This window comes from Thalassophryne amazonica, chromosome 6 (genome assembly GCF_902500255.1).
Source record: "Thalassophryne amazonica chromosome 6, fThaAma1.1, whole genome shotgun sequence".
In the NCBI taxonomy this organism is placed as follows: Eukaryota; Metazoa; Chordata; class Actinopteri; order Batrachoidiformes; family Batrachoididae; genus Thalassophryne; species Thalassophryne amazonica.
Genome location: NC_047108.1, coordinates 100,689,119 through 100,713,211, shown reverse-complemented (window position 1 = coordinate 100,713,211; position 24,093 = coordinate 100,689,119). Strand labels below are relative to the sequence as shown.

Sequence of the window (24,093 nt, the reverse complement as noted above, 5' to 3'; positions counted from 1 at the left end):
CTGAAAATTCACAGAGAAACTCACAGTAACGACCAGGTGGACGATAGATAATAACAAATAAAACTGGTTTTTGGGACTTCCAATTTGGATGGACAAGACTAAGAGTCAAGCTTTCAAATGAATTAAAGCTCTGTCTGGGTTTTTGATTAATTAATAAGCTGGAGTGGAAGGTTGCTGCTAATCCTCCGCCTCAGCCCGTGCTACGAGCTTTCTAGCAGTTAGTGTGACTCGGGGGTGTTGACTCATTTAAACTAACATATTCATCCTGCTGTAACCAGGTTTCTGTAAGGCAGAATAAATCAATATGTTGATCGGTTATTATATCATTTACTAACAGGGACTTAGAAGACAGAGACCTAATGTTTAATAGACCACATTTAACTGTTTTAGTCTGTGGTGCAGTTGAAGGTGCTATATTATTTTTTCTTTTTGAATTGTTATGCTTAAATAGATTTTTGCTGGTTATTGGTGGTCTGGGAGCAGGCACCGTCTCTACGGGGATGGGGTAATGAGGGGATGGCAGGGGAGAGAAGCTGCAGAGAGGTGTGTAAGACTACAACTCTGCTTCCTGGTCCCAACCCTGGATAGTCACGGTTTGGAGGATTTAAGAAAATTGGCCAGATTTCTAGAAATGAGAGCTGCTCCATCCAAAGTGGGATGGATGCAGTAATTCTTCTTGTCAACATGATAGCTCACTGCAAATGCTAAGTTGTTTGTGGTAATATATTTCCATTCCTTCCTTTATAGTGCTATGTGGTATATAGTGATAATTTGTGGATATTCTGGTGACACAAATAGGATGATCTATAAAAAGCTTATTCAGGTGATAATTTGCATCAGTAATTCCAACAGCTGCAGCTCAGTGATACTTGATAAGAGGCTTTATATAGTAAATGCGCTGTAACGACAGATTGGATAACAGTATGTGAATATGCTCATGAAAGTGATCATTTTCAAACATGACATTTTTTGGCAAAATACAAAGGTACCTAAAAATTGTCAGAATGCTGAGCAGTCGGCGTTCTTCTTGTTGCCATATGCTTTACTGGCTAAATAGATCAGATACTGAGTGAAAGCTTTTCCTGAGTTTTTGGAGTTTTGCTTTATTATAGGCATATTTGACACGTTAGATCAAGTCCCCTCGTTGCCAGTTCTCTCCTCAGACCTCTGTTTTTTGTGTTTGAGGTGTGGGAGGGAGGAAACAGAAAAAAATGTGGAAGCTGGTGGTTAAGAAGGAAAGAAAGAAAGAAGGAAGGAAAAGAAAGAGGATAGAAAGGAATAAAGAGGATGGAAGTAAGTAAGTAATAAAGAAAGGAGAGAGAATATTTTTTTCAATGCTTCACTGTGGCTGCAACCTGAAAACCAGTGATTTTATTTATTTATTTATGTATTTTTTGACTTGGTATATTTGCTGTTTTGGCCCCAGAAGCTGCCAACATTAAACAGGCGTATTTGGCTGTAGCGGAAGTGTTCTCATTTTCCTTGGAGACTTTTCATTTACAGCTGCAGACGTTTTAATTGCACTGAGCAGATTTAGGGAGTGGAGGGTCGTATCTCGTGTTTTTTCCCTACATTTGTCCAAATTTCCCAGCGTCTGGACCACGTGTCTAGACTAGTTGCTGTGTGTCATGAGTTTTGTTTATCCTTCTTTTCTCCCACTCTCTGGACTTTTTCTTTGGTCATGTGTATCAGTCTCTGGTAGCAGCATGTTTACTGGCATTCAGAGGAAATTCAATACATCTGGTCAACATCTGTGACAGAAAAGCAAAGGAAGCGGAGGAATGAACTGTTAGATGATAGAGCCTTCTCGCGGCACCAGAGGATTTTTTTTTTCTTCATGGGTCTTGGTGAGGCTGTAATAATTTAATGATGGGCCAACAGAAATTGTGATCAATCTGCAAATATGCACTTTAAAGTAAATTTTAAGTATGTACAGCATAAATGTCTTATCATCTGTGGGTGTGGGTGGGTGGTTGGGGCACATGTGGAAAATTCCTTGTGCTCATCAGGACTTAAACCCCCAGTATGTGAATGAGTTAATGAGTAAGTGTATCTGAGGAGACTGTTAAAATAATTTGGGGCTGGGCAATATGGCAAAAAGTATAATCACAATTTTTCTGCCTTATTGGTTGATATTGATATTATTATCATGATACAGAATTTGATCATGCTGCCGGTGTGGCAAGTATAATGACTGAAACCAGAGGGATTATTATTTGAACTTTAGAATGCTTTATTAACAATTAAATATGTAAATAAATAGAAACTAAATAAAATAAAAGAACAGTTTAAATATTTAACTGTGCAAAAATATGTATCTCCCTGAACAAGACAAGTTAGTTTGCCTTGTAACTTTTAAAAATAATTAAATGAAAGCTGTGACTACAATCACAAATTATTTTTGCAGGGCCACAAATGTTTACAGTGGTACATTTGCTATAGGAAATGGGCATTTACATTGGCATGCAAGCCATAAACTGCAGATTGCCCTGCTGTGGTCATGTTCCCATGTCCATACACTGTTTTATTTTTGTTTTTTTTATCCTGGTAGAAAAGAACTGAGAGGGTACTGAGAAATGGTTAAACCCATTGCTTCATCCCAACACTTTCTTAATCATGAGCTTTCATTCTGTAAAAGTACAGCTAATGACCTTAATGTATAATGTATAAGGTGATAAAAGCACCCACCCTCAGCAACATAGACATATCAACTAACTGTACAGCAAAAAAACAAAACAAAAAAAAACAGAAAAAAAATGCTTCTCCTTCTGTGAGATTGATAAGTTTTGCTTTGTCTGTTTGGTTGCCTCAAAAGGCACTGTACTGACAATACAGTGTCTTCTTAAAAAGCTTCAAGATTTTCAACGTAAAAAACTCTGATCAAAAAGGCCAAAGTGCTCCAAAAAAAGGCTGCTGCATTTTTTTTTCTATCCTTCATTCTGATTGAGAGCAATTGAAAATTGATGCTGGCACTCGGGGGGGGGGCTTGTATAGACTATATGTGTTGACTCTGTGAGGGCCTGGCAGACTGTCCGGGGTGTACTCTGCCTCTCGCCCAATGATAGGATAGGTGCCACCCCTGCCGTCCCGTCATGACCCTCAGTCGCAGTTAGCGAATGCATGGACACAGAGCAACATAGGTTGTTATATCTGTCCATATCGACTAAAACTGTACAAGGCATATCACCAAAATTTGCATACATTTGACCATGATCCCAGTCCATGATTGTTTAATTGGCCAGCCCTGCAATAACTCACAAATAAATGTACATAGGATTGTCCAGTTTTGCACAACAGCAAATATTAATATGAAGATTAAGTAAAGTCATACTCATTCATGAGATATATCATAGATACATTATTGACGCATTAACTGCCATGTTGTCACCATCAAGCCCTACAATAGGTCAACCTATGCTTCAACGAAATGCCTGTTTTATAGTGTTGTAAAGTACAATGTGAAGAAATGTGTGAGTGGGTAGACGGCGTATGGCCTGGTTGTCTCTTACCTGGAATTAATTATCATCAAAAGAGTAAACATTTGAGTTTACAGAGAGTCACAGGGGCTTTTCATCTTTATGTTATAATCATTTAATGGCAACATAGGTAGAACATTATTTGTGAGCTGTCAGTAACACAAGAGAAATCTGTGTTATTGCAAAAATGAAGATGCTTTCTTTTCTTTTTTCTCTTTATTTGACTTGCAAATGAGGTGTATCCCAAAGAAACAACAGTGTGACCTCTGTGCACCACTGTGTTCACTGTTTTTGTTGGGAAAGTGTAGTGACACGGACCCACAACAGGGGGCGTAAATGAACGGACAATGGAAGGAGTCAAATTATAACACTTTACTGGTGTGAATGTCACAACCAAACACAGCAGAATCAGAATGTGCAACAGTCAATTAATAAAAGGGGTCGTGTGGGCAGGCGCGACGATAGGAGACGCCCGTCTGGAAACGAACCGGAACCACACGATTTCCACCGCCACCTGAACCCGAGGAATACTGGAGCCGCCAAGTCCCGGAGTCCCCAGGTGGCCACCTTCCCGGCGTGTCGGATCTGGTACTGCTGGCAGAAAGCAAAAGACAGTCAAAGGGTGGGTGTGTGAACACCCAGTAACACTGGTGGGAATGCCACCTCCACCTCTCACTCAGCGCATTGCAGCGGTCTCAGCTGAAAAGGAGCGCCGTCTTGCACAGCCTCCTCAAAAACGACCGATTCTCCTGCAAACACTCACAATAAACAGATTTACAAAAGGCTGAGGATATTACCTCCAGATGAAGATGATATCTCGGCAGTTTGGTGGAGGTGTCTTCCTGCTTTTATACCAGATGTGTTGATTAGTGACAGCTGTCACGGATGATGGGTGACAGCTGTCACCACGGCTTGTTCCTGAGGCGGCAGCGCCCTCTCGTGCCTGAAGCCCGCACTTCAGGCAGGGCACCTTCTGGTGGTGGGCCAGCAGTACCTCCTCTTCTGGCAGCCCACACAACAGTTTTGCTACATTAAACAGTGTCAGGTGGTAATTACAGCCACTTTCAATGTGGGTGATTAAGTCTGGTGTAATATCTCTCTCTCTCTCTCTCTGTCTTTTGAACAGTACACTGAAATATTTTTTTATTTATTTAAATTTATTTATTTATTTATTTAAATTTTCAAATTACCTGAGGACTAGTTGCCAGATTGCGTCCTTCCAGGGCAGATACTGCAAAAATGACGAAAGGCCTCTAAATAATGTACAAATTACTATATATATAATATATTGTACAATATATATACAATATAATGTACAAATAATACAAAGAATTCTAGAAATATTGTAGGATAAAGATTGGTAAGCATACAGACTTGACAAAATAAATCTGTGATGACAATTTAACTTGAAAACTGAATTCTTTCTGGTGAACTCTACCATAGTTGTGCAGTACAGTGGGTCAGTGGTTAGGTGCTGGGGTTCATACTTCCTTTCCGTGTGGCGTTTGTATGTCTTTCCCGTGTCTGTGTGGGTTTCTTCCCGGCACGCTGGCCTCTTCCCACTTTCAAAACATCCACATTAGGGTCATACTACTTTCCGTGCCCTTAACCAAGGGAGCATCTCTAAATCTGGAGTTGGTCACCAAGTTCCGGAGTGTGGCTGACCACTGCTCCAAGTGGTTGGATTGTGCGTAACTATAATTAGGATGGGTTAAATAAGAAATTTCATTGTATGTATGTACAATGATGATAAGTGCTATGCTCCTTTTCTTTTACAAGAGCATATGGTCAGGTCTGGGAAGGGTGGGCTTCCCCTTGACTACCCCCACCCCAAACATGTCGATCAGTTCATTACCTGGTGGTCGTTCTTTTAAGTTGTAAGGCTACAAAATAATAAGATTTTTATTAACCTGAAAAAGTCTGTTGCTTGATCATGCTGACCTCATTTAATCATACAAGCAAAGTATGCGCTAGTGCACGCATCCTGCTCTGACTTTAAATATAAAATTCATAATTTCACAATGATGCATGTATGTTTCTGAACTGTCTGGCAGGTGTCACTGTTCAGTGGGCAGCGGCATAGCGTTCCTTTTTGATTCGGACTCCGGAAGACTATTTGAAACACAAACGTTTCTGAACAGTATTTCAAGCCCAATGATAGGGAAGTGTGGGAAGAGCTGCTTGCTTTATTGCGACCGCGAACTGGACCCAGATAAACAACAGAAAATGAATGAATCAATCAATAATTATTTTGTGTTTGACAAGTAATTTTCAATAACGTCTAAAGGTCTTGTTTTTATTGATTGATTGATTTTATGGATTAACATAACCCAAAGGATAACATGTTAAAGTGGAAAACGCTTATTTCCAAAATAGTCTCCATTCACCTGTTCTGCCCGTTTAAACATGTTTCTCCCTGTGGTTGCTAGCTTGAATGATCTTACATAAAGGTGGGCACCACATCCAGCAGGTGGCATAAAAACAAAGTTCAAATTTTTGACTGATCAGCTGCATCAAAGATCACCTGATTTAAATAAATTTGTCCTCGTTATACACCATTTTAAGTTTGAGACACACAAGTTGAGAGTATTTATTGGTTTGTGAGTTCCTGCTTATAAAACTATCTGGGAAAGACTAACCCAGCTACATATAAATTGTGCAAGACCTACGTATATTGTTATCAGCTCAGGAAACATGAAAATGGATACTTGAGGCCATTTGCTGCCATCCTTATGTGGCCCCTTGGCCGGACATTTGGGACCACTGCTTTTAGGCACTCTGTATATTTGTCTCTGTTCCCTTACTGAGGTATTCAATTTTAGATATTATTGATGAGTTCAATTTGTCAATTTTACATGAGCTGGACAGCATGCAAAAACAGCAAATAAGGAAATTCAAAGGTTGTAGTCCAAAAAAAAAAAAAGAAGCCGTTTAGTGTTCAGCAGCTGAGCAGAATGGGCTAACAGACTGTAGGTTACTGAAGTGCACCTACAAGAGCAGCTGTTTTTTGTTTTTTTTACACTGTATCATACAGTTTCAATCAAGAATGTTCTTCAATAATCATTCTCAGTGTTCTAGGAAGGATGGACAAACAGGCCCTGCGAGCATTGCAGAGCAGTTCAATTTTAGATGGATCCATCAGATCAGCCAAGGTCACTGATGAGCTCTGCTGAAAGTGTCACAGATTTCTTCTCCATTCTTGCAGTAATTTGACATCTGTATTTGTGAGACAACACAAAATGTCTGAATGGAAAAGTAATGCAGACAGAAAGGCCACATAACAGTATTCCTCTCACTTCTCCTCCTTTTTTCTGGTCAGTCAATGTTTTTCTCCAGTTTCTGCGGAGAGGAGAAAAAAAAAATAACAGCTGCATGACATCAAGTCTGGAAGACATTAAAGCCGAGCAGCATTTTGACATTTAACTCCTGCTCTCCCCCTCTTGGTTCTCTGGAAAACAAAAGAAAAAGAACACCAGAGAGGACTTTAATCTTTACTGGCGTGTTGCCCATGGGGATCCATGGGCTCTAGATTGGGTAGTGTTTATAAAGTAGGTAGTATCGTGGTAATAAATTATGAAAAGATTCTATAATGAGTTGCAATGGCATGTGAGTCCAAAATGTTTTTAGAACCTTACAGTTTTTAGAAGAACTCAACCCACTCCAGCTTATTAATTAATCAAAAACCCAGACAGAGCTTTAATTCATTTGAAAGCTTGGCTCTTAGTCTTGTCCATCCAAATTGGAAGTCCCAAAAACCAGTTTTATTTGTTGTTATCTATCGTCCACCTGGTCGTTACTGTGAGTTTCTCTGTGAATTTTCGGACCTTTTGTCTGACTTAGTGCTTAGCTCAGATAAGATAAGCTTTATCTATCCATGAAGCCAGAGGACACACACCAATTAGCTAAACTGCAGGATTGTCTTACAGACATAAAGACATGGATGACCTCTAATTTCCTGCTTTTAAACTCAGATAAAACTGAAGTTATTGTACTTGGCCCCACAAATCTTAGAAACATGGTGTCTAACCAGATCCTTACTCTGGATGGCATTACCCTGACCTCTAGTAATACTGTGAGAAATCTTGGAGTCATTTTTGATCAGGATATGTCATTCAAAGCGCATATTAAACAAATATGTAGGACTGCTTTTTTGCATTTACGCAATATCTCTAAAATTAGAAAGGTCTTGTCTGAGTGATGCTGAAAAACTAATTCATACATTTATTTCCTCTAGGCTGGACTATTGTAATTCATTATTATCAGGTTGTCCTAAAAGTTCCCTGAAAAGCCTTCAGTTAATTCAAAATGCTGCAGCTAGAGTACTAACGGGGACTAGAAGGAGAGAGCATATCTCACCCATATTGGCCTCTCTTCATTGGCTTCCTGTTAATTCTAGAATAGAATTTAAAATTCTTCTTCTTACTTATAAGGTTTTGAATAATCACGTCCCATTTTATCATAGGGACCTCATAGTACCATATCACCCCAATAGAGCACTTCGCTCTCAGACTGCAGGCTTACTTGTAGTTCCTAGGGTTTGTAAGAGTAGAATGGGAGGCAGAGCCTTCAGCTTTCAGGCTCCTCTCCTGTGGAACCAGCTCCCAATTCAGATCAGGGAGACAGACACCCTCTCTACTTTTAAGATTAGGCTTAAAACTTTCCTTTTTGCTAAAGCTTATAGTTAGGGCTGGATCAGGTGACCCTGAACCATCCCTTAGTTATGCTGCTATAGACTTAGACTGCTGGGAGGTTCCCATGATGCACTGAGTGTTTCTTTCTCTTTTTGCTCTGTATGCACCACTCTGCATTTAATCATTAGTTATTGATCTCTGCTCCCCTCCACAGCATGTCTTTTTCCTGGTTCTCTCCCTCAGCCCCAACCAGTCCCAGCAGAAGACTGCCCCTCCCTGAGCCTGGTTCTGCTGGAGGTTTCTTCCTGTTAAAAGGGAGTTTTTCCTTCCCACTGTCACCAAGTGCTTGCTCACAGGGGGTCGTTTTGACCGTTGGGGCTTTTACGTAATTATTGTATGGCCTTGCCTTACAATATAAAGCGCCTTGGGGCAACTGTTTGTTGTGATTTGGTGCTATATAAATAAAATTGATTTGATTTGATTTGACCCCTTTTGTGTTAATTACGTAATTTTTTTAATTTTAAGTTACTGTCTTAATTATAATTTTTTTAGGTTCTTGTTATCATATGCACACTATTATTATTATTATTATTATTATTATTATTATTTAATTTTAACTTCTACTTTGTCATTTGATTTTTAAATGGACCACAATGGAAATGAGTGTTTTCACTTTCTTGTGTCATCCATTATTTTTAATGTGTTTACAGTTATATTATGTACTTACATTGAACTTACTAAATAAAATCAGGCACACACACTTTTAATATATAGATGATTTACCTCCCCCTGCTGGAATGGCGTCCAGAATGTAATTTTATGATTCTATTTTAATTTAATTATAATTAATTATAATAATAATAATTAATTATAATAATCAATTAATAGTAATTAATTATAATATTATTAATTAATTATAATTTTATTTTAATTATTTTAATTTTATGATTTTATTTTATGTAATTTTAATTTTAGAATGTAATTTTAGTCCAGAATGTAATTTTCAGCATCCATTGTTCAGAGTTGTTAGCTAATGTATGTAGCTTTTCTAAAAATATTAGTCCTATCAATGTTCGGTTTTGGTGCCATTCATCCTTGACCCAAAATACATAAGCATACCAAACAGCAAATGTCAGCTCTCCCCAGTTTGTGCATGATCAAAATTGCACACACGCACATATGTCTGCATGTATACGCACATATGTACGTATACATGCACGCACGAACAGCCTTTTGTCTTTCTGCCAGCTGCTGTAAACAGGTGCTTTTAATTTGACAAGCACAGAAGGTGGCAGAAGAGATTAAAAGCACTACACATTCACTCATGGTACCAACATGACACTTAAGTCACTCATGGCAACAGCAACATAACACTAAACTAAAGTGACTAAACCAATTGAACTACTAAAACACAATAAATCAATAACACCAACAACACTGTTAAACTAACATGAACCAAATAACATTTAAAACCTCAAAACCCTGAACTCCCATGTCGCATTGCAGTGCAATGTCCATTGTTTACTGGTTAGTTAAATCGCTAATTTCTCCAAAGATATTTGTCCTATCAACTTTCCATTTTCACAGCATTCACCCTTGACCCAAAATACATAAGCATACCAAACGGCAAATGTCAGCTTTCTCCGGTTTTTGCATGATTGAAGCCATACACACACGTGCACAGAGGCCACTTGGCTATTTGCAGTTTGACATTTGCAGTTTGGTATGTTTATGTATTTTGGCTCAAGGATGAATGCCACTGAAAGGGAATGTTGATAGGACTAATATTTTTGTAGAAGCTACAGATATTAGCTAGCAACAATGAACAATGGATGTTGCTAACTATATTCTAGATTCACACCCCATTCCAGCAGGGGGTGGAAAATCATTTTTATATTAAAGGGGTGACTGCGTGATTTTATTTAGTAAGCTCAATTTAAGTACATAATATAATTCTAAATATGTTAATAAAAATACATAGATGACACAAGAAAGTGAAAACCATTTATTTCAATTGTGGTCCATTTAAAAATAAAATGACAAAATAGAAGTAAAAATACAATAAAATAATAGTAATAATAATAGTGTGTATATGATAAGAAGAATCTAAACAATTTATAAATACATTAAGACAGTAAATTAACATTAAAAAAAATTATGTAATTAACCTGTTAAGGTCTAAATTTATAAAAACATTCTGGACTCACACGCCATTCCAACTCATTATAGAAACTTGCATAATTTATTACCACCCTTGAAAAATGTCAGCTACCTATTTTATAAACACTACCCAGTCTAGAGTCCATGGATCCCCACAGGTAACATGCTAGTTTATGTTTTATTTATGATTAACACAGTTATGTTTATCTTATGTTTCACCGTATTTGGTGCAAATCTGATGCTCTATAAAGATTAGATCTCTGATGCAGGGAAATATGCATTTGGTTGGGAGTTTATTTTTTACTTATTTATGTATTTTTTTTTATTTCATTTATATAGCGCCAAATCACAACAAAGTTGCCTCAAGGTGCTTCACACAAATAAGGTCTAACCTTACCAACCCCTAGAGCAAGACACAGGTGACAGCCATAAGGAAAAACCCCCTCTGATGATTTGAGGAAAAATCCTCAAGCAGACCAGACCAGGGGCTACCCTCTGCTTGGGCCATGCTACCAACACAATTGACAATACAAATATACAGGAAATTTTGGGAGTCCATGCTCGTGCACAGGATGGGAGGCCTGCAGATGAAGACACCACTCCCACCTCTGGAAGGAGCCGCACCTCAAACAGAGAGAAAATAGCAGTATCAGGCAGCAGAACGACAACAAACGAAGTATAATTTTTCAGCATTAAGCAATAAGAAAAACAGAAGAAATACTAAGGTGATCACCGGCCACTAGCTCTAAGCATCACTAAAAGACCCAAGACTGAGAGTTAGAGTTGTTCTGTTTTGTAATAAAATGTGCCTGGAAAATATGCAATAATTTTAGTCCTAATGTAAAATTCCAGAATTTTTTGTCTTAGTGGATACAAACATTCTTTACATACCCTTCAAGTTACTTATTACCCAGTTAAAAAGCAGAAATAGTAATAACTAAAAGAAAAATTTAAGAAGCATGTTACTGTATATGGAGAATAAATTTACCCAACTTCGGATCAGATTTTGTTTCCACTAAATTCTAATTTTGGACGAGTCCTAACACAATTTTCTCAGTTTCACCATATTGTAAGAAATTGCCATTTTAAAGTACATTCTCTCAGTATAATGTCCATGAGTTGCATATCACAATGTTCAGAACAATTTCAGTTTTCTAAATCTGAGAAAAATATTTTTTCTAGAACACTGGGTAACGATATGATCTATGAAAAGAAATATAATAAAAACTTGATTATGATACAGGAGATGTTACTCTTAGAGCCGTAATATCATTATGGTTCTAAGGGTTAAAGGGGTCATATTGTGCCAAACCACCTTTTCTGCTTTTGACCGATAAATGTTACTGAGGTTCAATGATAAACATCCTCCAAATGCCCCAGTTCTATAACTAATTAGTAGAATTCAAGCCTTGGACGTGTCAGACAATAGGTATGTTGAAATTCTGTTGAATTTTATTAAATGACAATAAAAGGCATCTTATCTTATGTTGTTTTCTCTCACTGTATATCAGCCCATACCAGTACCCCTCTTCCACCTTGCTGGTACCATCAAGTCACTCTCAAGTCATGAATCAGCAAGTCCCAAGTCAAGTCTCAAGTCATAATGACCACCAATTGTTTGCAAGCTGACTTGAGACTTGACTTGGGACTTGCAGTTTGATGACTTGAGAATGACTTGACAGTGACTTTTTGCTGGCATCTACTGATCTAGCCATAGGTCCATCCATCTGGTCCATAAGGACTCACTCTAATATCATCTTTCTATAAGACCTTTGAAAAATCTGTCTTCAGGTATTTTGTGGCCCAAGATTCACGTTTCAGCTTTTGAGTCTTGTACAGTGATGACCTTGTTTCAGTCTTCCTTTCTTGGCCGTGTCTATGAGCACTGAACACGGTGTACTTCTGGACACTCCAGGTAGGTTATCGTTCTGGAATATGGTGTCACAGGAGGATAATGAGTTTCTGGTAGCATCACATTTAATTCTTCTCAAGTCTTTTGCATTTAATTTGCCTATTTTCTTCCCTATATACAACCCTAATTCCAATGAAGTTGGGACATTGTGTAAAATGTCAATAAAAACAGAATACAATAATTTGCAAATCCTCTTCAACCTATATTCAATCGAATACACCACAAAGACAAGTTATTTAATGTTCAAATTGATAAACTTTATTGTTTTATGCAAATATTTGCTCATTTTGAAATCGATGCCTGGAACCCGTTTCAGAAAAGCTGGGACAGTCTGCTGTAAATAGGTGCTTTTAGTTTGACAACCACAGATGGTGGCAGAAGACATTAAAAGCACTACACATTTCACTCATGGTACCAACATGACACTTAAGTCGCTCATGGTTTACCACTGTGTTACATCACCTTTCCTTCTAACAACACTCAATAAGCCTTTGGGAACTGAGGACACTCATTGTTCAAGCATTGTAGGTGGAATTCTTTCCCGTTCTTGCTTGATGTACGAGTTCAGTTGTTCAACAGTCTGGGGTCTCCATTGTCGTATTTTATGCTTCATAATGCGCCACACATTTTCAATCGGCAACAGGTCTGGACTGCAGGCAGGCCAGTCTAGTACCTGCACTCTTTTACTACAAAGCCACGCTGTTGTAACACGTGCAGAATGTGGCTTGGCATTGTCTTGCTGAAATAAGCAGGGACGTCCCTGAAAAAGGCGTTGCTTGGATGGCAGCACGTGTTGCTCCAAAACCTGAATGTACCTTTCAGCATTGATGGTATCATCACAGACATGTAAGTTACCCATGCCATGGGCACTAACACACCCCCATACCGTCACAGATGCTGGCTTTTGAACTTTGCTCTGGTAACAATTTGGATGGTCTTTTTCCTCTTTTTTGGCTTGCCGCTTATGTGTAGAAAGCTCTCCAGAGTCTCTGAATCTTCTGATTATATTATGGACTGTATATGATGGAATCCCTAAATTCCTTGCAGTTGAATGTTGAGAATTATTGTTCTTAAACTGTTCGGCCATTTTTTAACGCAGTTGTTCACCAAGTGGTGATCCTCGCCCCATCTTTGCTTGTGAATGGCTGAGCCTTTTGGGGATACTCCTTTTATACCCAATCATGACACTCACCTGTTTCCAAACAGGTGTTCTTTGAGCATTCATCAACTTTCCCAGTCTTTTGTTGCCCCATCCCAACTTTTTTGAAACGTGTTGCAGGCATCCATTTCAAAATGAGCAAATATTTGCACAAAAATAATAAAGTTTATCAGTTTGAACATTAAATATCTTGTCTTTGTGGTGTATACAATTGAAAATAGGTTGAAGAGCATTTGCAAATCATTGTATTCTATTTTTATTTACATTTTACACAACGTCCCAACTTCATTGGAATTGGGGTTGTAGTTCTTGTGACCCTGTTGACTATTTGCAACTATAAACGTTTAATTGTTTGGTGATCACACCTCACTACCTTACCTGGTTCAAGGGCGTTGCATCCCTCTGAAAGGCATTTTACAACTTTTGACTTTCGGTGTCTGTTAAAATTCATTTTTGGCCCATTTTGCCTTATGTAAAGAAGCTGCCTAATAATTATACACACCTTGATGTAGGGTGTTACTCACTTTAGGCCACACACACTGTCATTACACAAATACGTATACATATATATATATATATATATATATATATATATATATATATATATATATATATATATATATATATACACTCAACAAAAATATAAACACAACACTTTTGGTTTTGCTCCCATTTTGTATGAGATGAACTCAAAGATCTAAAACTTTTTCCACATACACAATATCACCATTTCCCTCAAATATTGTTCACAAACCAGTCTAAATCTGTGACAGTGAGCACTTCTCCTTTGCTGAGATAATCCATCCCACCTCACAGGTGTGCCATATCAAGATGCTGATTAGACACCATGATTACTGCAGAGGTGTGCCTTAGACTGCCCACAATAAAAGGCCACTCTGAAAGGTGCAGTTTTATCACACAGCACAATTCCACAGATGTCGCAAGATTTTAGGGAGCGTGCAATTGGCATGCTGACAGCAGGAATGTCAACCAGAGCTGTTGCTCGTGTATTGAATGTTCATTTCTCTACCATAAGCCGTCTCCAAAGGTGTTTCAGAGAATTTGGCAGTACATCCAACCAGCCTCACAACCGCAGACCATGTGTAACCACACCAGCCCAGGACCTCCACATCCAGCATGTTCACCTCCAAGATCGTCTGAGACCAGCCACTCGGACAGCTGCTGAAACAATCGGTTTGCATAACCAAAGAATTTCTGCACAAACTGTCAGAAACCGTCTCAGGGAAGCTCATCTGCATGCTTGTCGTCCTCATCGGGGTCTCGACCTGACTCCAGTTCGTCGTCGTAACCGACTTGAGTGGGCAAATGCTCACATTCGCTGGCGTTTGGCACATTGGAGAGGTGTTCTCTTCACGGATGAATCCTGGTTCACACTGTCCAGGGCAGATGGCAGACAGCGTGTGTGGCGTCGTGTAGGTGAGCGGTTTTCTGATGTCAGTGTTGTGGATCGAGTGGCCCATGGTGACGATGGGGTTATGGTATGGGCAGGCGTCTGTTATGGATGAAGAACACAGGTGCATTTTATTGATGGCATTTTGAATGCACAGAGATACCGTGACGAGATCCTGAGGCCCATTGTTGTGCCATACATCCAAGAACATCACTTCATGTTGCAGCAGGATAATGCACGGCCCCATGTTGCAAGGATCTGTACACAATTCTTGTAAGCTGAAAATGTCCCAGTTCTTGCATGGCCGGCATACTCACCGGACATGTCACCCATTGAGCATGTTTGGGATGCTCTGGACCGGCGTATACGACAGCGTGTACCAGTTCCTGCCAATATCCAGCAACTTCGCACAGCCATTGAAGAGGAGTGGACCAACATTCCACAGGCCACAATTGACAACCTGATCAACTCTATGCGAAGGAGATGTGTTGCACTGCATGAGGCAAATGGTGGTCACACCAGATACTGACTGGTATCCCCCCCAATAAAACAAAACTGCACCTTTCAGAGTGGCCTTTTATTGTGGGCAGCCTAAGGCACACCTGTGCACTAATCATGGTGTCTAATCTGTTGTGGCTGGCGTGCCTGGCTGGCTTTTGTGTGTCTTCTGTTTCTGCCTTTTGGTTTTCCTCCCAGGTGGTGCGCATTTGGGACTGAGTGGCTGTGTAGCTGAGTTTATCAGGACCTCACCCTGATCACCTGAGGCTGATCACGTGCAGCTCGTCAGGACTCACAGCTGTGGTGCATCTACACGGATTGGAACATGGTGGCATTTAAGTCTGGAGTGCACAGTGTGTGTTTGCCAGAGACTCGACCTTGTGACCAGACGGGTGAGATCGTCGTCTCAAGAGCCATCTCATCATCAGTGGATGCAGAGAACGTCCAGGTTTGATGCATGGTCTGTGAAAGAGGAGGGGGTGAGGTCTCACGCTCGTCAGCACACTTCCTGAGGTACGTTAGATTTTGTGACTAACATTTATACAGTCAGTAAATGTGGTGTCCCTCACACCTTATTGTATTGAGCTGTTATGTTGGTCGTTTTAATTAGCTTCCACTGCAGTGAGTTTGTGAACAGGATGTTCCATGCCTGCAGGGTGGGAAGCTGATTAGTAATTAAGCCAGGAAGTGTTTGCTGTTTGTACACCTTTGAGTGGTCTCTCTGTGTGTTGAGTGTGGACTCACAAGATGATTTCTTCATTCACAGACTCGGTTTGTCGCGGCCACCTGGGGGGTGTCAGCGGGGTCCTGGGGTCCGAACTGGTTCTGGCTCCGGACCGTTAGCGCTGCTGGGAGCGCACCGCAATCCACCACGCCAGACCGCGCACTTTTATATTTATCACATCACTGTTATGTTTATTAAACTCTGTTATCCTTTGTACCGTGCTCTGCTTATTTTATACTGGGTCCTTCAAACGCTGGTCGGTTCTCCGGGCTGCGTCCGACACATAACATAATTAGCATCTTGGTATGGCACACCTGTGAGGTGGGATGGATTATCTCAGCAAAGAAGAAGTGCTCACTATCACAGATTTAGACTGGTTTGTGAACAATATTTGAGGGAAATGGTGATATTGTGTATGTGGAAAAAGTTTTAGATCTTTGAGTTCATCTCATACAAAATGGGAGCAAAACCAAAAGTGTTGCGTTTATATTTTTGTTGAGTGTATATATATATATATATATATATATATATATATCACCTGAGAATGGTTAAATCCAGTAAGCATTCACATTTATATGGCTTGGATTTAGAAAATAAGTATGGAAATATGATGAGGTCAGAATACTCACTTGCTCAGTAATTGTGCATGAAATGTGTATTCCCCTGAGAAAGCCTAAACTGTACCCACTTTACCTTTGCTAAACATTCAGGTTTGATGTTTGCAAGCATTTTGGAATGAGTGTGAACACTGATAATATGAATCCTCAGGAATACAACTTGCCTAATAATTCTGTGGTTCTCTGTTTGAGACTGTAGTTTATAGAAGCCGGTTGTCCGTGCTCTCTTCCTTTAGGTATTGAAGATGTGGAGCGGACTCGCGTGGTGAATGTCATCCTCCCAGAGCATCGAGGTCATTTCATGCAACAGCTAGGCTACTTTTTGGCAACCTTCTTGCTGTTGGCGTTTATTGTCGTGGTGGTCATCCTGCTGACACGCCGTCGTAAAAAGCAAGGTATTTTTGTTTCCCCCTAAATCTGCAGCTTTAAGCTGATAACCATCAGTAAGCATGCTGTGCATGGAGTTTGTGTCCAGCACACTTTGACTTTACGGTACAAATGTGGTAAACTTTGTGTTAAATCTCTTTTCAGGGCTTGAGTACAACCTTCGTCGATCTGATCGGTAAGACATTAAAATGCTTCAGTGATTTATTGGAGTGCCTACTTTACTGCAAATTCAGCTGTAAATAAATAATTTGTTTGTGCACAGAGAGTATGTAAACAGTGGAGGTGAAAGTTCTTCAGACAGCACTGAGCTGAAGGCCTTTAACCCGGAACCTCTGAATTCAGGTAAGTTTTACCACAGCTGGAACCATTTACTTCAGGAAATGCTTCACCATTGTGGGACGCTTAATCAAGTCAATGAACCAGTTGCATCAGAAAACCAGTCAGTGTTTCAAAACACCCAACACACTTAATGAGACAAAAGGCAACAAGTGCTACAAAAAAAGTCAGTGTCTTAAAACATTTGAAACTCTATTTTGAAATAAACAGTTGGTTCAGAAAATGATTCATTGTTTTGAAATAGTTGAATCCCTAGATGAACTAGTTGCTTCAGAACATGATTCAATGTGTTCAAATGCTTGAAACATTGAAATAATTATTTGATTCAGGAAATTATTCAGTATTTAAAAATGCTAAAAACACTAAGCAAACCAGCCACATCCAAAACAGATTCAGTGTTTCAAAACAAAAAATGTTTCAGTAATTTGAAATGCTCGAAACACTAAATTAAACCTTTGCTTCAGAAAATATTTCTTTCAAAATGCTTGCAACACTAATCAAACCAACTGCATCGAAAACAGATTCCATGTTTAACAACAGAAGATGATTCAGTGTTTCAGAATGCTTGTAACACTAATTAAACCAACTGCATTGAAAACAGATTGCATGTAAAAACAAACCAAACAGAAAATGGTTCAGTAATTTGAAATGCTCGAAACACTAAATTAAACCTTTGCTTCAGAAAATGATTCAGTGGGTAAAAATGCTTGTAACACTAGTCAAACCTATGTATTTCTAAACTGATTCAGTGTTTCAAAACACTAAACTAAAAATTTATTTACAAAATGATTCAGTGTTTCAGAATGCACTAATTAAACGAACTGCATTGAAAACAGATTGCATGTAAAAACAAACCAAACAGAAAATGATTCAGTAATTTGAAATGCCTGAAACACTAAATCAAATAATTGTTTCAGAAAATGATTCAGTGGGTAAAAATGCTTGTCACACTAGTCACACCTATGTATTTCTAAAGTGACTGTTTCAAAACACTAAACTAAAAATTTATTTACAAAATGATTCAGTGTTTCAGAATGCTTGTAACACTAATTAAACCAACTGCATTGAAAACAGATTGCATGTAAAAACAAACCAAACAGAAAATGGTTCAGTAATTTGAAATGCTCGAAACACTAAATTAAACCTTTGCTTCAGAAAATGATTCAGTGGGTAAAAATGCTTGTAACACTAGTCAAACCTATGTATTTCTAAACTGATTCAGTGTTTCAAAACACTAAACTAAAAATTTATTTACAAAATGATTCAGTGTTTCAGAATGCACTAATTAAACGAACTGCATTGAAAACAGATTGCATGTAAAAACAAACCAAACAGAAAATGATTCAGTAATTTGAAATGCCTGAAACACTAAATCAAATAATTGTTTCAGAAAATGATTCAGTGGGTAAAAATGCTTGTCACACTAGTCACACCTATGTATTTCTAAAGTGACTGTTTCAAAACACTAAACTAAAAATTTATTTACAAAATGATTCAGTGTTTCAGAATGCTTGTAACACTAATTAAACCAACTGCATTGAAAACAGATTGCATGTAAAAACAAACCAAACAGAAAATGGTTCAGTAATTTGAAATGCTCGAAACACTAAATTAAACCTTTGCTTCAGAAAATGATTCAGTGGGTAAAAATGCTTGTAACACTAGTCAAACCTATGTATTTCTAAACTGATTCAGTGTTTCAAAACACTAAACTAAAAATTGATTTACAAAATGATTCAGTGTTTCAGAATGCACTAATTAAACGAACTGCATTGAAAACAGATTGCATGTAAAAACAAACCAAACAGAAAATGATTCAGCAATTTGAAATGCCTGAAACACTAAATCAAATAATTGTTTCAGAAAATGATTCAGTGGGTAAAAATGCTTGTCACACTAGTCACACCTATGTATTTCTAAAGTGACTGTTTCAAAACACTAAACTAAAAATTTATTTACAAAATGATTCAGTGTTTCAGAATGCTTGTAACACTAATTAAACCAACTGCATTGAAAACAGATTGCATGTAAAAACAAACCAAACAGAAAATGGTTCAGTAATTTGAAATGCTCGAAACACTAAATTAAACCTTTGCTTCAGAAAATGATTCAGTGGGTAAAAATGCTTGTAACACTAGTCAAACCTATGTATTTCTAAACTGATTCAGTGTTTCAAAACACTAAACTAAAAATTGATTTACAAAATGATTCAGTGTTTCAGAATGCACTAATTAAACGAACTGCATTGAAAACAGATTGCATGTAAAAACAAACCAAACAGAAAATGATTCAGCAATTTGAAATGCCTGAAACACTAAATCAAACAGTTGTTTCAGAAAATGATTCAGTGGGTAAAAATGCTTGTCACACTAGTCAAACCTCTGCATTTCTAAAGTAGTTGTGTTTCAAAACACTAAACTAAAACTTTATTTACAAAATGATTCAGTGTGTCAAATTGCTTGAAACAGTAACCGAATCAATTGCTTAAGAAAATGAATACTTGTTTTAAAACAAAGAGTTCCTCAAAGACTGATTCAGCCTTTTAGTACACGATGATCTCACACCCTTGAATCCCATACAGATCTGATGGCCTGTAAAGGATTCAAATTCAGTTTATCAGTTTACTGCCGGGAGCCAACGTCTCAGCAGTAAACTCATATATGTTTGATCATGTAAATCATTCTTAATTATTTTGTTAAATACTTTGTTTGACATTTTGTGTCCACAGACTACAAAAACAACCTTCTGAAAGAGCAAGAAATGGCCAAAGACTGCAATAAGGGTGAGGGGGAAAAAAGTGAATTATATTTCATTAAATAAACACTCAGCTCATTTTACTGAGCTGTTTTTTCTCTGTCTCGCCTCCTCTTGCAGCATTTGATGGAAAGCTGTGGAAGTGAGTGACGCGTTTTTGAGATGCTGCTGGCAGGTCCAGAGCAAACATCACAAGAGTAATCAAGAGACGGAAAAAGGAAAAGTGAAAACCCAGGAGGAGACAGGAGGAATGCTTCCTCTGCTGTAACTCTGACCCACCAGGCTTTTTCTCCACTAAAAGGCACCATATTGTTAGTTTTTTGCAATTTCTTCACGTACTTTGTAGCTTCACTGACTGTTATGAAAATACGATTAAACTTCTTGCTTTGTTTGGTTTGTTTTATATTGTTAATTTCACTCATCTATATTTTTTGTCCTATTTTACTTTATTTTTTACTGACATGCATGCTGTATATTGAAGTGTGTTATCCATGCATCCTTTTAAAGCTGCAAATTCACAGCTCTTACTGGAATCTGCTGATGTTCTGTTTAGCACACGTGGCTGTACTGTTTGTGGTTAGTTACTGTAACACAGAGAGGCTCGAATGGAGTCAGAAATACTTAGAAATAAGTTTCACATTTAGAAAAAACAAACATAGGCATAATATGGTACCACTCACTCACTCATCTTCAACTGCTTACTCAACTGAGGGTCATTGGAGTGCTGGAGCCTATCCTGCAATCATAGGGCATGAGGTGGGGTACACCCTGCACAGGATGCCACTCTGTCACAGGGCCACATATTCACACACCTACAGACAATTTAAAATTTTCAATCCACCTAACCTGCCTGGGGGAGAACATGCAAACTCCACACAGAAAGGCCACAGCTGGGAATTGATCCCATGACTTTCTTGCTGTGAGGCAACAGTGCTAACCACTAATAGTGCAGCAGATAAACAAAACAATCCTTCAAGCACCAAATTTGGCACAAATACTCCTTAGACATTACTTAAAAAAAAAAGACTGGCCACTTGAATTTTCAATAGGCAGCCAGGTTTGGGTCAGTTGAAGAATTACACAGGGGTCAAAATTTTTAAATGCTCCAATCAAATTGAAAACTACACCACATTATTTGTCTGATCATAAGTGTCCCAAAAATGTATAGTTTGGGCTATCTGTGACTGAATGTTATGGAGTTATGGGGTAAAAACAGTAAGAATGTGTCATGTTCTGTGGTTGCTCTTTCATCTGCCATGTTTAAGTATTAAGAGTCTGGGCCACGCCCACTTCTGGATCCTTCCACACAGGTGTTTCCTATCGGCAGCTCATCACCAAGGTGTATTTGAGCCTCACTGGTTGCACTTGTAATTCACCTGATCGTTGTGCCTTGTGCCTTTGCTTCTAGCTCCGAGTTGTGTGTTTTTTTTCCATGTCCTGCTGCCACGTAGTGTATCTGACCACCTGCCTGTTTGTACCGACCATGCCTTTTGCCTGATGATCCTGATCTGTTTGCTCGTTTTGGACTGCCTTATTGTGTACTGGACCCCACTGAGTATCTCAGTAAACGCCTTTCTAAATCAGAGCTATCGTGTCGAGTCCTACACTTGTGTCCAGCCGTTTCTGTCCGACGCTTCTGATAGAATGGTGAAAAAGGTCAATTTCAGTTTGTACAGGGTTGAAAGTTAAAGTTGCTCCAATTTTGGTAAAAACTGATGCAAATTATTGTTTGAGCTAATAGGATTAATAAATGAAATAGTTACGACTGTGTTGAATGCTTGGTCTCCAAAGTAAAGGTCAAACAAGGTCAATGTCTATTGGATTCTATGACGTGACATATGTTACCCTGTAACGTGATAAGTAAGCATGACACATGGTCCAAGCTATTCCTTTTTAAAAACCCTAATTAACCAATAATTTGCATCACTTTTTAACAAAATTGGAGCAACTTTAACTTTTGCCCCTGTACACACTTGAAATCGATCTTTGTCACCATTCTTGCTGTTTTTACCCCATAACTCCATAACATTCAGTTAGAGATAGTCCAAACTATACCTTTTTGGAATCTTTGGGATCGGACAAATAATGTGGTATAGTTTTCAATATGATTGGAGCATCTTCTTATTTTGACCCTTGTTTAATTCTTCAATTGACCCCTACCTGGCTGCCTATTGAAAATTTAAGTGGTCAATTGTTTGTTTGTTTGTTTTTCCAAACAAGGAATGTCTAAGGAGTATTTCTGTCAAATTTGATGTTTGTATCACCATTTACAGAATTCCGCTCTAAATATTCTCTTATCTGCTGCACTGTAAGCCACCGTGCCACCCCATAATATGGTACCTTTTAGCAAGAAATACGATTAATGCAGAAGTGTTATTATTGTTCTGGATTCCACACATTTTAGGAATACATAAAATCAGATCAGTTACGATTCAAACAAAGTGGTTTATTCTTATTGGGTAGACATGAAATTGTACAAACACACACTAAATATTCAGTCTGCTGAAACTCAGGAAAATAAAATGTATGAGCTGTGCAGAGCTTGTTTGCCTCAGTGATGTGCGGCCCTGATTGTGAAACACTGAGTGTTTATTACGGAATCTGTCGGTTAATGATACAAATTATTAAAAGTTTTACAAACTGAGGCTCTGTGAGACGTAATGCTGCAAGAGGAAATGTGTCCAACAAGCATTTATTTGTCTTTCTGCTTGTGTTGCTCTTCATGCTGCTCTCTCACACGTGCACACTCTGCTGGTCTATTTATACAAGTGTTGGTTCAAATAAAAGATTCCGTCCATCAATGATTCATTCTTTCATTGGTCTTAGTGTTTTTGGGTTTTTCCGTAATTATTGTATGGCCTTGCCTTACAATATAAAGCGCCTTGGGGCAACTGTTTGTTGTGATTTGGCGCTATATAAATAAAATTGATTGATTGATTGATCTTATTGCTGATTCAATAGTTTAGAGTAAACTGGATCTGATGCGAGAACCAGTCATATGAATTTGTTTGTAAATTGTGTCTAAGTGATTTAAGAGAACTTTCTCACAGTAACTGGTTTTCTCATATTTTGAGTTTTTTCCCCTCAAGATAGACAGAATTTACTCGTGTGGTTCAGACCTGCAGTATGAGTCGTGCAGTTAGTGTGCTGTCATTCAAACCTACTGTATATTACATTAACTGGAAGCAGTTGTAGTTTGAAAATCCAACATGAATTACAAATCAAAAACTAGAGACATTCGTCACAAAATGCTCCACGCACAGTACTATTTTCCATGTAAAGTGCAGTAATATGTACATGTGTGAGGTAGGTATTTGGTTGAACCCTCATGTGTTTGATGTAAACTGGGATACATGGTGCAAAAATTGGAGATTGACATTTATTTAGTGAATGTGGCCAACAGTGACCATAAAATGTCGGTAACCTTCGAACAAATGCAACAATTGGTAATTTTTTAAAAGTAGGTCAAGGTCACTGGCCTTCGAACCCATGCGCAGTACTCTTCCAAGGCATGTACTCACCAAATATGAAATTTTTGCAAGCAATGGGTATAGAGGTACATTGCGGCGAACAAATTTCAGACGAAGGATTTGACAGTTGTGACTATTGGTGACCTTGAAAAATAGGTCAAGGCCACTGACCTTCGAACCCATGCGAAGTACTCCTCCAAGGCATGTAAATTAAATCAAATCAATTTTATTTATATAGCGCCAAATCACAACAAACAGTTGCCCCAATGCGCTTTATATTTTAAGGCAAAAGCCATACAATAATTACAGAAAACCCCAACGATCAAAACGACCCCCTGTGAGCAAGCACTTGGTGACATTGGGAAGGAAAAACTCCCTTTTAGCAGGAAGAAACCTCCAGCAGAACCAGGCTCAGGGAGGGGCAGTCTTCTGCTGGGACTGGTTGGGGCTGAGGGGAGACCCATCAAATATGACGTTTCTGTGAGCAAAAGGCGCTGAGCTATGTTGCGGCAAAGGATTTGGCAGTTGTGACCATTGGTGACCTTGGAAAGTAGGTCA

General features: G+C 38.5%; 1 protein-coding gene across 2 annotated transcripts in view; it reads left to right on the top strand.

Annotated features, from left to right (window-relative positions):
* LOC117512747 (matrix remodeling-associated protein 8-like) overlaps window positions 1-20,301 on the top strand; it is a 44,758-nt gene extending 24,457 nt beyond the window's left edge. For both annotated transcript variants that reach the window (XM_034172947.1, XM_034172948.1), the window contains exons 6-10: window positions 16,825-16,983; window positions 17,120-17,150; window positions 17,238-17,317; window positions 20,040-20,093; window positions 20,186-20,301. In XM_034172947.1, coding sequence (XP_034028838.1) covers window positions 16,825-16,983; window positions 17,120-17,150; window positions 17,238-17,317; window positions 20,040-20,093; window positions 20,186-20,211 — 350 coding nt within the window. In that variant the 3' untranslated portion in view covers window positions 20,212-20,301. The remainder of the gene's footprint in view (window positions 1-16,824; window positions 16,984-17,119; window positions 17,151-17,237; window positions 17,318-20,039; window positions 20,094-20,185) is intronic.
* The last annotated feature ends 3,792 nt before the right edge of the window (window positions 20,302-24,093 follow it).